The sequence below is a fragment of the Podarcis muralis genome, chromosome Z (genome assembly GCF_964188315.1).
Source record: "Podarcis muralis chromosome Z, rPodMur119.hap1.1, whole genome shotgun sequence".
NCBI lineage: Eukaryota > Metazoa > Chordata > Lepidosauria > Squamata > Lacertidae > Podarcis > Podarcis muralis.
This window is the reverse complement of record NC_135673.1, coordinates 20,654,288-20,669,284: the sequence shown is the minus strand read 5'-3', so window position 1 is coordinate 20,669,284 and position 14,997 is coordinate 20,654,288. Positions and strand designations below refer to the sequence as shown.

At 47.0% G+C, this 14,997-nt stretch overlaps 1 protein-coding gene across 4 annotated transcripts in view; it reads left to right on the top strand.

Moving 5' to 3' along the window:
* The window catches only part of OPHN1 (oligophrenin 1), a 115,000-nt gene that overhangs the window by 77,335 nt on the left and 22,668 nt on the right, over positions 1-14,997 (top strand). For all 4 annotated transcript variants that reach the window (XM_077922733.1, XM_077922732.1, XM_077922736.1 and 1 more), the window contains 3 exons: positions 373-478; positions 7,689-7,848; positions 13,606-13,753. In XM_077922733.1, coding sequence (XP_077778859.1) covers positions 373-478; positions 7,689-7,848; positions 13,606-13,753 — 414 coding nt within the window. The remainder of the gene's footprint in view (positions 1-372; positions 479-7,688; positions 7,849-13,605; positions 13,754-14,997) is intronic.

The following is a 14,997-nucleotide window of genomic DNA, read 5'->3' as shown; positions in this document are numbered from 1 at the left end:
TAATAAATTCAACAACAATAATTTTAAGACTTCCCAAAATGTGAAAAGACGAAAAACAGATTAGAACTCACCCCAGCTTTGTAAACATCTAGGTAGAGTTGCCAAAATAAAAATGTTTTAACAGGTGGCGCCTGCCTGATGTCAGTAGATGCTGCTACGCTAAAAGATTGAGTTAGTTCTCACGCTTTTTGTTTTGAAAGCAGCAACCCTGGGGGATCCTGAATCACAATCTCGAAGTGAGGAGAGACAATGTAACTCCACCAATTGACGTGTCCTGCTTAAACACACACACAGCAGCTGCTGTTTGCACCAGAAGCGAAGCCTCTGTGTATTTACCTCAAACTGAAAATCTGATTATTTTTTCCTTCCTAGAGTCTGACAACCTGGATTATAGGCTGGGGGCGATCCATTCCCTTGTCTATAAACTCCCTGACAAAAACCGAGAGATGCTAGAAATGATCATCAGGCACCTGGTCCAGTAAGTTGGCGTTTCTATGCAAGATTCCTACTGTAAAGCAGGGGGGTTGGCAGCTGGCGGACCTCTGCTCAACTGTGCCCTGGGCCTGATTCCAGAAGCTCCCTGCAAGTGATCAGGACTCCAGCAAGAGTGATCTATACAAGGGGGTGGGGAGAGAGAAGGAAGGGGTTGGACACAGTGCTTTTTTTTTTTTTGTCTCTGGGCACACCCACTGCCAGCGTTAGGCTCCATCCACAGTTGACATGTGACTTCCGTCAGAGTCGCCTTCCACAGAAGGGTTGCTTGCCAGGATTTTGCCTTCATGTTGTGTATGTGTGGTGCAGTGTGGATTGAACTATAGACCCTTCAGAGTCTTGGCTGTTGGTGATGGCCTAACACATCCTCTCTCTGCTTCGGGGTTGCCCATGATGGTTACATAACGCCAGCTTGCCCCGACTGCCCTGGTTACCAATTAGTTTCCAGTTCAGAGTGCTGGGTGTGACTTATAAAGCCTTAAACAGCTCAGGACCCAAATACCCCAAGGACTGCCTCTCTCCATATGAACTGACCCAAACCCTGCAGTCATCATCTGAGGCCCTCCTTCATGTTCCTCCTCTGCAAGGGTTCTGGAGGGTGGTAACATGAGAACGAGGCCTTTTCAGTGGTGGCACCCCACTTGTGGTATTCTCTCCCCAGGAAGACTGCCGGTGGCAGCAGACTTTTGTCAGGCCTCTGGCTTTTTGTGCAGGTGTGTTTGCATTTCAATCCAGTTTTTAAAAATGTGAAGATGTTTTAGATTTTGTTTTTCATGAGTGCAGTATTTATTTATTGTTGTAAGCCATTTTGAGTTACTTATATAAAATAAAAAAACAATAAATTTAATAAATTATAATAATCTAGAAAAGGGAGGCTGTTGCAATTCTGATGCGGCAAGGAGGATGTGTGACAACAAGCCTTGGCTTTCAGAGCAGGAGGGTTTGATGGTTTCCAGACCTCAGGAAAATCAGTTTTAGAAATGTGATTTTTTTTCTTCTTCTCCTCCAACAAAGCACCACTCTTAAGTGCTTGTCAGAGGAAAATATGCCTGGTTTTGACAATTTGAAATTTCATTGTGCAATTGCTGGGTGTGATGTAGATTATAATTTCCAGCCTTTTCCTCTTTCTGGTTTCAGTCTTCTGGCATAGATTTCGTTGCTTCATTGGCTCCAAAGATTTGTTGAAATCCTCCTCCTCCTCCCATATTTTATTGGTTTTGTTAGGATTTTGCAAAGTTTTTGACAGATAAAGTTGCTCATGTTTGGAAGGAGCTAGACACCACCGTGGGAGCAGGGCTGGGGCGGGAGAGTGCTAGAGCCCTGTCAGGTCAAGTTGCATGGAATCAATTTCAATCCATTACCCCTAGGATGTGGACAGGCTGCTTGGACGCGTGAAACCAACCACCTGTCTTCTTGATCCTTGCCCATCCAGGCTAATAAAAGCAGGCTGGGAAGGGCTGGGCGATGGGCTCTGCAGGGTGGTGAATGCTTCACTCTGGGCTGGGCAATGGGCTCTGCGGGGTGGTGAATGATGAAAGAGGCGGTCATTAAACCGCTTCTTAAAAAAACATCTTTAGACCCGGCCAGTATGGCCAAATATTGCCATTCCATTCTTCCATTCTTGTGCAAGGTGATTGAGCGGGTGGTTGCTGAACAACTCCAGGCACCCCTGGAGGATGCGTACCATTTGGATCCCTTCCAATCGGGATTCAGGCCTCATCATGGGGCTGAAACTGCCTTGGTTGTGCTGGTTGACTATCTCCAGCAGGCTAGGGACAAAGGTGAGAGCTGTTTCCCACTACTGGATCTCTCAGCGGCGTTTGACACCATCAACCATAACATCCTTCTGGACCGTCTAGAGGAGCTGGGAGCTGGTGACACTGTTATACAGAGGTTCCGCTCCTCCGTCCTGGGCTGTGTCCAGAAAGTGGTGGTGGTGGGATTAGTGTTCAGACCCCTGGACCCTCACTTTTGGGGTGCCTCAGGGTTCCATCCTCTCCCCCATGCTTTTTAATGTCTACATGAAGCTGCAGGGGGTTTGGACTGGGTGTCCATCAATATACAGATGATGCCCAGCTCTACCTCTCTTTCAAATCAGAACCAGTGAAGGTGGTGAAGGTCCTGTGCGAGTGCCTGGAGGCGGTTGGAGGATGGATGGCAGCTAATGGATTGAGGTTGAATCCTGACAAGACAGAAGTACTGTTTTTGGGGGATAGGGGGCGGGCAGGTGTGGAGGACTCCCTGGTCCTGAATGGGGTAATTGTGCTCCTGAAGGACCAGGTGCGCAGCTTGGGAGTCATTTTGGACTCACAGCTGTCCATGGAGGTGCTGGTCAATTCTGTTTCCAAGACAGCTGTCTACCTGCTCCATCTGGTACACAGGCTGAGACCCTACCTGCCCGCAGACTGTCTTGCCAGAGTGGCGCATGCTCTAGTTATCTCTCGCTTGGACTACTGCAGTGCGCTCTATGTGACCTGACAGGTGACTAGAAACCACAACTAATCCAGACTGCGGCAGCTAGACTGGTGACTGGTAGCGGCCACCGAGACCACATAACACCGGTCTTGAAAGACCTACATTGGCCCCCAGTACGTTTCTGAGCACAATTCAAAGTGTTGGTGCTGACCTTTAAAGCCCTAAACAGCCTCGGTCCTGTATATATACCTGAAGGAGCGTCTCTACCCCCATCGTTCTGCCAGGACACTGAGGTCCACGCTGAGAGCCTTCTGGTGGTTTCCTTGCTGTGAGAAGCCAAGTTATAGGGAACCAGGCAGAGGGCCTTCTCAGTAGTGGCACCCGCCGTGTGGAACACCCTCCCATTAGAGGTCAAAGAGAAAAACTACCAGACTTTTAAAAGACATCTGGGCAGCCCTGTTTAGGGAAGCTTTTAATGTTTAATAGACTATTGTATTTTAATATTGTGTTGGAAGACATCCAGAGTGGCTGGGGAAACCCAGCCAGATGGGTGGGGTATTAATTATTATTATTATTATTATTATTATTATTATTATTATTATTATTATTATTATGGTTCTACAAAGCCTTAGAACAACCAGGCATTTGCATATACTTCCATAGAGCCAAAAAAGCCTATCTTTCAAGCTCTGCCCTTTAGTTATTTTAAGTTTACAAGATACGTTTCAAGGAGGGCAATTTGCCAAACCCCAGAGTACCAGCAATCCAAATGACTAAGACAGAAGGTCTTTCAGCATTGGGGAATAGAGCCCTGGGCTGCTATTTTCAAGTCCCATTCTGTTTCTGCAAACAGGTTCAAGAGCGCCAGGTGGAAAGATGATGCACTTAGCTCAGGGGTCGGCAAACCACGGCCCCTTGACTGGATCTGGCCCGCCAGGGTCCTAAATCCAGCCTGCCCTCCTGCTGCTGGCTCTCTGGCTTCTGGCTCACCGCCACTACCTCCTCCACTGCCGCCACTACCAGCAACAAGCTAGTGCACGTGGTGAGCACTAAAGACACAGCCAGCTCATGGCGCTGAAAAGGGGGGCAAGGAGACACGCTAAGAGAACCCGCTACGCGCAGGGGAGAGAGCGCTCCCCACAAGGCAGGCAGCGAGCGAAGCGCTGCGGGGGTCCGAGGTGGAGCGAGAAGTGACGCGGCCAGGAGGCGTTGCGCACAGGCATCAGGCAGCACCACCGCCGGGGTCCCTCGCAGCTCAGTAACTGCCCCTCCGGGTCTCCCGCTCACCACCTGCCTCATGGGGAGCACGTGCTCCCCTTCGCACATTGGGTTCTCTCAGTGTGTCTCCTTGTCCCCCTTTGTGGTGCAAAAGAGGCATGTTCAACTAGGGGGGTGGATCTCATAGCGGAGGGATCTGCCTTGTGGGTTGGGGGGATTACCTAGGGGAGCTCTAAGACACAAGGAAGTGGCAGGGGTGGGCACTGCAGGTGTACTTCGAAAACCTGGCATCAGTGGATCAAGTCTATCAGTTTTGTTGAATTAATTAAGCTAAATCATCTTAATTGGGTTTTGCAATTAATCGCTAATGTTTTGAATTTTATTGGGCAGGCAATTCTGCTATGATGTTTTTCATTGAGTAGGGTGCACTGGGGATGAGTTTCTGGAACACAGGGTCCCAGGGCCCTCAAATGAGTTTGGGAGCCACTGAATTGTGATTTACCTGGGACATGTTCCCCGCATGGGTTTGACATTGCTGGCATTATTTTTTTGCCTCTCCCTTTGCTTTTTGCAAATTTATTAAACCACAGCCTCAAGCTGGTTTATGACCAAACCCATTAACATTTGCTTAAAGCATTGGCTTGAACTTTAAAGAAGCAATCAAAATTTCCAACATTACACAAAAGTATCAAAACTGCTCAAGCAAAAGTGCTTGTGTAAAGAAAAGAGAATTAATAACAGGCGGGAGCACAGCAGTAGACACCCACGTATACATCTGAAGGATGTCAAATCTACTTTTTTTGCCACCTTTCTGAAGGTGCACCTGAAATGTCTGTAAGTTTCATTTTTAGAGTTTGCAAGAGTATGTTCTGCCTCCACTGTCAGAGCCAGTATGCCTCTGAATACCAGTAACTGGGAATTGCTGGTGGGCAGAGTGCTGCTGTGCTCATATCCAGCTTGCAGGCTTCCCATTGGGACATCAGGTTGGATGTTCCCAATGTGGGAACAGGATGCTAGACTGAGTGGGCCATTGGCCTAATCCAGCAGGCTCTTCTTACGTTTTAATGCAGTAATTTAACCTCCCTCCGTTGATACCCCATCACACAAAATAAGCTGGAGAGGCTCATTTGATAACACTGGGCATCATTGGGCCAGTGCAGTGGAACACTGTGACTAGAGATTCAGTGGGCACCTTCTGTGCCAACTTTTAAAAGCCTGCTGAAAAGTTATATTCTGCCAGGTGTTTACAGGCAATTAAGAAGACATCCTTCCGCAATGGTTTACTGGTGTTTGTTTTTAACTTTTTGCTTTTACTGTATGCTTTTATGTTTTTATTACTGTAAACTGCTTTAATATATTTCTATTAATGAATATTAATGCAGAAGAGTCCCATGATGCTTCACCATAGGGGTGGGGTTGTTTGCTTGCGTGCTTGAATATCTATATACTGCTAAATCACCATATAGTTTAGAGCATTAAAAAGATAAAGACCAAACAAAAATGTCACGAAAGAATAAAAACAAGTTTAAAACAAAAATAAATTAAAAACAGGCATCAATAGCCCATTGTGGGCTATTGTCCTTTTAATTGCGTGCAGAACAGAAAAGGTTTCAGCGGATGTTTTAAAAGTTAGCGCAAAGGGGCCTGCTAAATCTCCAGCGGCAGAGAGTTGACAGGACTGGGCAGCTGACAATAAAGGCTTGGTTTCCTTTTGTGGTCAAATGAACCTTGCCAACTCAGGGAATGACCAGCAACATTCTTGCAGGTTATCTCAGCTTTTGGTTGTAAGTACTCAGGCAAGGTCCCTAAGGCCGTTCAGAGCTTGTGAATTAATGCAAGGATTTTGAGCCTGGCTCGGTAGTAGTTGGGCAGCCAGCACATCCTTGGCCAGAAGCTCCCATAAACAGTCTGGCTCACTGGCAGGGGAAGTGGGGTGCAGAGGGCATAACAAACTGGGTGGCGGGGGAAGCAGGGGGCGATGGGGTCATCACTGGCTGAATGGAGGAGGAAAGCAGGGAGCAGCTAAGATTTCAAGCATGAGGAGGGCTCCGTGGTTGTTTTATTGCTTGGTTAAAGGGCCAGGAGGGGGGGTGCCATGTAGGCTGGCGGGAAGGGAGAGTGAGGAGGCAGAAAGACTCTCCCTGAGGAAGTCGTGCCTGAGCAGCCCATGACCTTTTGTGCTTTGTTGTCTGCTATTTAGTTCATTACGGCCTTAATGCTGTTCTGGGGATCTGAGGAGGCAGTGGAACAGCCCATCACATTTGGGGGTGGGGGGAGGAGGAGGTCACAGTCTTTCTCCCAGACCCTGGTTCTGCCACTCCTCTCTAAACACGTGCCAAGGGTTTGGTAGATTACGGTAGCAACCTTCGCCCCAGAGAGAAGGCAGATGGAAAAGTAATATATAAGTAATAATAATCACAACCATAGCATGGGTAGGGGGTACCTGTTGCCATGATTATTCTGGTGGATTTGTAGAAGTCTGAGTTTGCTCGAAGGGAGTCTGCCTTCGTGTGCACAGCAAGTGTTCTGGAACTTGAGGCTATGAGTGTTTATCCTTCCATCTCCAGCAATCCCCTCAAGGAGTCTCAGCCCTGGCTGAAATTCTACAAAACCTGGGGGTGCTGCATATTGTCATAAACTAAGAAGGGGAACTATTAGTGTGTTTTTATGGGTTTGTCATAGTTTTCTAAAATATACAGTATGATAGCACATATATTCTTGTATTCAGTGAGTTGTATGAGATCCTGCCCCCTGCACTACAAGTCAGCATGTCAGATGCTGCTGCCATTCATAATGTTTTAAAAGTATTTGAGCTCTCCTATTCCAGCCTGGTATGGCAATACAAGTAAAGCAAAGAGGTGGAGTCTGGGAATCAAGTTCCTTCCTGCCCCTTCGTTAGCGGGGGACGGGGACAGAAGGGAAATACACTTGTAGCAGAGGGGAGGGCTGTGGCAAGCCAGCAGGGTTCCCAGATGAGGAACAGCAAGAGGGATGGCAAACTCGGTATCCGCCCCAGGTGGCAAAAGCCCTAGCCATGCCACTGATCTGGCTGCAGTACCCTGCCCCAGTTGCATCTTCTGAACCAGGCCCAAGGGCAGCCCCACATAGAGCACATCGCAGCAGTCCAGCTTTGAGGTTACTAATGCACGACATATAGTGGTCAGGCTCTCCCTGTCCACGAACAGCTGTACTGTGGTACTTTGGGATGCGAACGGGATCTGTTCCAGAGCCCCGTTTGCATCCCGAACGGAATGTAAGACGCGATGGCGCATCTGCGCGTGCACGGGTCGCGTTTCGCCGCTTCCATGCATACGCGTGACATCATTTTGAGTGTCTGCGCATGTGCGAGTGGCAAAACCCGGAAGTAATGCGCTCTGTTACTTCTGGGTTGCTGCAGAGCGCAACTCGAACGTGCTCAACCAGAAGCACATTCAACTTGAGGTATGACTGTAGTTGGGGAACCAAGCCTTGCGGTTCATGGAATTTCAGCTCCAGAATCCCCAATCAGATGCTGCTCTGATTTCCACCCTAATTTTCTTGCTTTCTTTTTCCTCTCCTGACAGCGTGTGCGAACACAGCCGTGAGAACCTGATGTCTCCATCTAACATGGGGGTCATATTTGGCCCCACACTCATGCGAGCCCAGGAGGACACCGTCGCTGCGATGATGAACATCAAGTTTCAGAACATTGTGGTGGAGATCCTCATTGAGCATTTCCACAAGGTATGGCAGAGCCAAAAGTACACCAACTTCTTACTCTCCCCTGCCCCACCCCCAGCAAAGAGCCTCACTTGAGTTAGGATTGAGGTGCTTATCCCTTGCAAAGGGATTTTACAAGGGCTAGGTTGCTTTTCATCAAGGATGATTAAGGCTGCAGCCCTGCCCTGTGGATTTCACCGGACTTGCTTCTGAGTAGACAGGCATGGAGATTGCGCTACATACCCATGGTGGTGGTGGGAGGGGAAGAGTGGCAATTTAAGTCTGTTCTGCTGCCATATATTTTCTAAACAATTATGCATAGGAAGAAACCAGCAAAATAGAGCTTTTAATGTGCTTCACGTTACACAATGAATGTTTATTCGTGGAAGGCGTGTGGGTGTATTTGTGTGTGAGAAAGTAAATAAAAGCCAAACACAAAGTCCTGAACTTTCCAGAAGGAAGGGTTTGTGGTCGATTGGGTAGAGAAATTTTAATTTTCATGCTTCCTAAAGAAAGCATCATTTCTCGTTTGTGGAAGATGCATATTCATCATTTGAGAACTGAGTAAACAGCAGAGATCTGGTGGTGAAATACTGCAGTGGAAGATTTCCCAGGTGGGCCACACTTGGATGTTCTGCCTGGCAATTCTAAGGATGGGGATTATCGGAGATAAAGAGGGTTCCAGTTGCTGTAAACCACAGGCGGAGGAGAGCGATTTTGTGCTCGAATCCTGCTTACTGGTTTCCCACTGGGGCACTGAGCACAGGACGTTGGACTAGATGGGCCATTGCGCCTGATCCAGCTGGCTCTTCTTATGTTCTCATGGGATTCCATTACCTGACCCCACATTAGCAAAGCAATAAAGCAGTGTAATATCTGACCGATGGAGCCTTCTCTATAATGCTTCAGGAGATTACTACCAGCACCACAGCTTTTTTTATTGACCTGGAAAAGTGGCCTTTAATTAAAAATCCAGTTTAAACAATCCAACTCCCTCCCTCCACCCGCCAAAAAAGGATAAACATTTTTTAAAAGCCCTGTTTAAAATTGAACCTTCACGCAGACATCTTAGACCTGCACTTAAGCTCTCCGGAAACATATCACAAGCCAGGAGGCCAACAGCTGGTCGCTGCTCCATTTCCCTTTCTGGTGCTGGGAGTCCTCCTTGAAAGAAACTGGAGCAAAGGAGACTGGAGGCAAATAGGGGAGATTGGAAACAAAACTGTGGTTTGGAGAGACTTCTGGTGCATTTTGAATTTTATTTAAAAATTTAGAGAGTTCCAAATCCTTGATTTCAAAATGCTGGGTGTTGAATCATAAACTAGAAAGCATCTTGAAGCCACTCCAAGTCTTCTTCCCCAGTCTGGATTCAGTATATGCAAAGTCTACCTGACCCTGTGCTGTGTAGTGGTTAGAGTGTCAGACCAGGACCTGGGAGAGACCAGGGTTCAAATACCCACTCGGACATGAAGCTCACAGGGTGTGACCTTGGGCCAGGCACAACCTCTTAGTTTAACCTACCTCACAGGGTCATTGTAGGGATTAACTGAGGAGGGGGTGAACCATGCATGCCACCTTGAACTCCTTAGACTAAAAGGTGAGATATAAATATCATAAATGAATAAATTTCTCAGCCCTCAAAGTTTTAACCACTATTTCAAGCCTCCTCCCCAAACCTTCTCTTAAGAGATTCTGGCCAGCAGTGGGGGGTGAGTGGAACCATATAAAACGAGCCCTTTTTCTAATCTCTGGAATGGTGTCTTTTAATTAAAAGTAAGATGTCTTCTTTCCTGGCCTTTAATTTCTGCAGCGATAAGGTTAAGCTAGTAATGTTTTATTAGGTTTGAGTCTTAAAATGGGTTGGTTGGGTGGGTGTGGAGTGGAAATGTTTCCGTACGCACATAGGCAAACACTTCAAATGAGTTTTCCAGCAGGCATGATATATTATTTATGTGGTGAATTGTGAAGTCTCAAAGGACAGCGGAATTGTTCACTGGGTTGGTGTGTTGTAATTACTGCTTTGACAGCTTTAAACTTGAGTGCTACAGCTAAATTAAAAACTTGATCCCCCTGGAAACAAGTCTTGGCATTATACAAACCCTGCTCTGCAAACTTGAAAGATTAGGTCAATACCACCTGCGCATATGAAAAAAATTAATGTGCTTTTTACTGCCTCATTACATAGTGTGAACCTAGCTGGGGGTAGGAACAGCTTCTTGGAGAGGTTTGTGATTGTGGCTTTTAAATCGAGAGCTATAGTGCTCCGAAATATGGTGTGCTCACTGCAGAGAATATACAGTCCCGGGTACAAGCAAGAATTGAGAACTGCATAATTCTATAAACTTCGGCCATGTCTCCTCAAACTTGTCTTTTCTCTCAACTAAATAGTCACAAAGCTGCAGCCTTTTTTTCATGGGGGTGGGGGGTGGGGAGAAGGAGGCAGGCGGAATGGTGATCCCAAATGAGCTCCCCTAATCCTCCAGCGAGTTGAGGAAGTGTTCCAGTCCGACAAAAAGTTTCTTTTTCTTGATCATGCAATGTAAAGAGAGGTGCTCTTTTTCGCAGAAGAGTTTGAAAACACTAAGCCAGTAGTTTTCGAACTGTGCTTGTGTTAAAGCCACAGTCCCCTGCTTAAGATGTACCTTAAAAAAGGCCGGGGCTGAAGCACCAAGCCTATTATTACTTGTCAAGCCAGAGGATCAGGACAGAAGTGCAGGGCCTGCACGCTCTCTGCTTGTAACAGAGGCTTTGACACTGTGCAGTAAACCAGGGTACCTTGTTTCAGCCATAACGGGAAAGTGTGGTTGAAAGAGAGCAAGATGAAAGTGCTGTTGAGGGAAAGGAAGGAGAGGCGTGCAGAATGAACACCCAAAGAACTAGCCATGATTTATTAAGTCGTTGCATTTGAACCAACCTTTTGTCCGTTGCTGCCAATCTTCTGGTAATGCGGCATAATAAAGAAGTAACTAATTGCATTGTAGGAGGCATTTCTCATCAGAAAGGCAAAGCAGTGAGAGAGAGCTATTAAGCAATACTCCCCTCCATTGACTTCATGAGGCCAGCCTCATCGGGCCTCCTCTCGCCTCAACTGGCACCTGGGGGGGGGGGGCAGCCATTCCCTCAGGCTGCCTCAGTGGCAGAAACGGGAAACAGGAGGCTCACTCTTGTCAGGTTTACTGAGAGACCAGCTCTGCCTGGCATCCCCTGGCCCTCAGCTGTGCTAGCTGGGCATTCTAGAAACAACTGTTCAAGGACTGGATTATTTTCCTCTTCCCTCCCTTTTCCCTTGTAAGTTGTGGTTTTTGTTTTATATTCTAAGCCTGTGGGGAGAGTTTAGTCTTGTTTTAACCAATTGCACTTAAAACACCCTGGGAGACTTTTTGGCTGAAGAATGGGGTGCAAATGAGAAATAAATATGCTGGGGGGGCACTTCATACAACAGTGTTTGTAATGTTGCAGGTCATTTTGCAGTCAACATGCACAGCCTTGCTGGCAGACCTCTTGGTGTGTAAGAACCAAGGATAAGACATAGTGAAAGCCCTGCTCTGCTATCTTAATTTCTGTTAATTGCAACTGCTTTTCAGCCATTTTCTCTTGAGCGGCAGGAGGGGTTTGCCACAAATCCCCAAATTTGTTTGGCATCCAGGCCGGGAGAACATTTGGCTATTCCTGTTTACTAAGCTGTAGAAAATGCTGTTGCCATGCAGCCAACGGGCTTCACTAGAGATTAACAGCTGCTTTATTCTGTGGGGGAAAGGACAGAAGATCTTAACCTGATACCCTTTGGATGTTTTGGACTACAACTCCCATCCTGATGTTGGAAGTTGTGGCCCCAAATCTCCTGGGGGCACCAGGTTGAGCAAGACTGATCTCAAGAAACTTGGACCACATTCTCAGAATGCTGCCTTTCCCCAGGTATTCTGAAAGCAGATGCCTGGGGATGATGCCCAGCTGCCACCAGCCATAGAACATATTTTATGTTAGCTGGAAGAGACAAATTGGATGGAAGCTGCAGAGCAGCTAGTTCTATGTCAGCAGCTTGTGTGTACCCATTGCAGCCTGGAAAACTATAAAAAACGAGGTCCCCTTAGTGCTATAGAATGGGGGCCCCCAATTTCTTTATGGCTCAGATGCTGGTCTTTACAACAAAGCCCCAATGCTTATGGTCTGTTGTCACTACTAAATACTTTGGCAGACCTTTGTGCTCCATGGGGTTGAGGCAGGAGGGGTATCAAGGGATGGTGTTATATTACTTTGGCACCTCTTCCTGTGGTAGTGTGGCAATCACATTAAAACAAATAAGGCAAACCAAGGTTGGGTTGGGAGTAATTGCTTCACTGTAATTCCCCCCCCCCCCCCCCATGATTTGGTATATCTAAAGCATCTCTGGAAACAGGACAGGTGGCAATTGAAAGTGAGCTTTTTAATTCGCCCCCAAATGAATGAGAGGGTAGTGACCAAACGAGGCCTGAGAGGGTCCTAACCAGTGGCTATCAAGGTGGGATTGCCTAGTGGGATGCTAAGAGGCAAGGAGGTGGCGGAGGCAGACTCACTCTGGGGGTGTAAATGGCCTGCTATCTTACTTATTGGGTTGGGCAAACTCCTATTCAGAATATTGCTTGTCATAGGGTAGGGGGCCCTGCGGTTGAGTTTATGGAACTGAAAAGGAATGCATTTCGAGAAATGCAATAGGGAATGTATTTTGGGTTATGGAAGGTACGAGCTGAATAATCTCAGAACGGGAAATCAACGGCGCGTTACACACGCTGAATGAATCTTGGAGGAGGAAAATGCAAATTAGCTACTACATGCGAAAATTGGAGTAGGCCAAATTAAGATGAACTACAACTAAACTACTGCAGAATTGAGCAATTTTTTCACCAGCCTCCTGCTGCATCTGTGGTCACTTTTGTTGATCCTTTGCCTCCTGTTGGCACAATCAGATAGACTGTAAATTACTGTGTGTGGAGACAAGGAAGATTCATGTCTGTGACTGGCCAACATGTTTTCAAGAGGCTCCCCATTAACTGGCAGATGTTAAGAATTAGTTATTGCTAGCTTTAGCAGAATGCAGATTATTGGTCCTTCTGTTTTGTGTTTTGTTTTGCTTTTTTTTTTTTTATCGCATCACATTTATATCTTACCTTGTTTCTCCAAGGAGCTCAAGGTGTCTTGCATCTTTCTCCCTGTCCTCAGTGGCAGTGACTGGCCCAGTGGGCTTCCTGGCTGAGTGGAGATTCAAACTCCGGTCTCCCAGGTCCTAGTCTAAGCCTGACACCACACTGTGTTTCTTCCTCAGTATCCCATGACTGTGCTCAGGGGTCCAGCTATAGTCACTGGGTGGCTTGAACCCACTGCCCACAAGAGGAAAGGATATAGGGAGACCTTTGCTGCAGGACTTCATTGAGCTTCTGGCTTCCTAAATAGAGTACAGCTGTGTCCTACAGCAGGTTCATGTCCAAAAGTGGTGGTGGTAGATGCAGGACACGGAGTAATGCAGGCTGGAATAGGAGAGAGAGACAGTTTCAATTTCTGGAAGAAGGAATCTCTTATAAGATGCTGAGCCTGTGCTGGTCATGCTCATGATACTGTATAGAAATATTTGGATGTATCACTATATATTTTCTGTTCTGTTTTGAAGAACGTTCCTCAAGTAAAGTTCTGAACAATGCTCATGGGCCCTGGCAATGTTTTATTCCAAAAGGAGTCAGTTGCTTATGCATCCAGTTGCTTAAAGCTGCATAATATTAATATCTGCTATATTCCTGCCTCCCCCCTCAGATATATTCCGGCCCACCTGAGGACAATGCTGCACCCCCAGTGCCTCCTCCCCGGGTAGCCACTCGACGGCACAAACCCATCACCATCTCCAAGCGCCCTCTGCGGGAGAGGCCTGTCTTCTTTGGAGGCTCCGTGGAAGACAGTGAAGGTGAGTGGGGCTGATCCTGGTAACTGCTTCCTCAGTCTCCATCCTTTCATCCAGCCGCACTGGAGCTCTGTGTGTGCACCCAGCTCACTTGTTCATTTTGTTCAGGGAGCAACAGCAGCTGCTGCTTCACAAGGGTAAAAAAAACCCCCAAACTATTTGCTGTAAAAAAAATTGCATGCATGACGAGTACACATCCCATAATGCTCTGAATCAGGAAGCATTATCCCCACACAAACTATAGCTGCCCCCCCCATATATACCTTTGATGGAGTGCCCTTAAAAATCTCTTTGGGGACCCACCAAGGCCTCAAATACCTGCAAATATCTTTTGTGGTTTTGTTTTAACTTGCTAGTGGTTTTCTTTTTTTTAAAAAAAAAAAAACCCAAACAATCTCCAATGGGTTTAGCCTATTAGTCTATTAACTGTAAGAAATTCCTGCTCTGAAACATAAGAACCTAAAAAGAAGGCTGCTGCATCAGACCATTGGCCCGTGTAGTCTAGCATCCTGTTCTCGCAGTGGCCAATCAGATGCCCACTGGGAAAAGGATTTTGGCACAAAAGCACACTCCCCTCCTGACATTTCCAGCAGCTGGGATTCAGATGTGTTGCTGCTTCCGGCTGTGGAGGCAGATCATAGACATCATGGTTAGTAGCCATTGATAGATCTTTCTTTTCCTCCCTGGATTTCTATAATCCTCTTTTATAGCCATCCAAGTTGGTGGCCATCACTGGCTCCTTTGGGAGTGAATAACTGTTACAGACTGGTTGAACGCAGAGAGGATTGGGGAGAGAAGCAGCTGGGGAACCTCCAAGGGAAGAAGGCTCAGAGTTGGGGGATTGGTGGTGGGACGATGATGAGTGGTCAGGTGGAGAAGAGCGAGAAGACTGGGAGGAGTCCTTAGCTGAAGAGGTAGCGGGGCTTAGTGAGCCGGGAGAGTCTGTGGCAGAAGTAGGAGAGGAGGGAAGTCAAGAGTCAGAGATGAGTCTGGCTGCTGAAGAAGCATGGGCGTCTCCTCTTCTTACTGCAACAAGCTCCCCTCCCCACTGGTCTCCCAGAACCAAGAGAGGCATGAAGATAGCAGAGGCACAGTCTCTGCTTCATGGGAGCAAGACCTACTGAAGAATAATTGCTGTGCTGATCCTGTTTTTGCTCATAAAGAGTTAGCTCCAACTTGGTTGGTGTGATTTACTGCTGGCTTGCTCCTGACAGTAACATAGTTTAACTGTGCTCCATGAAGAAGGG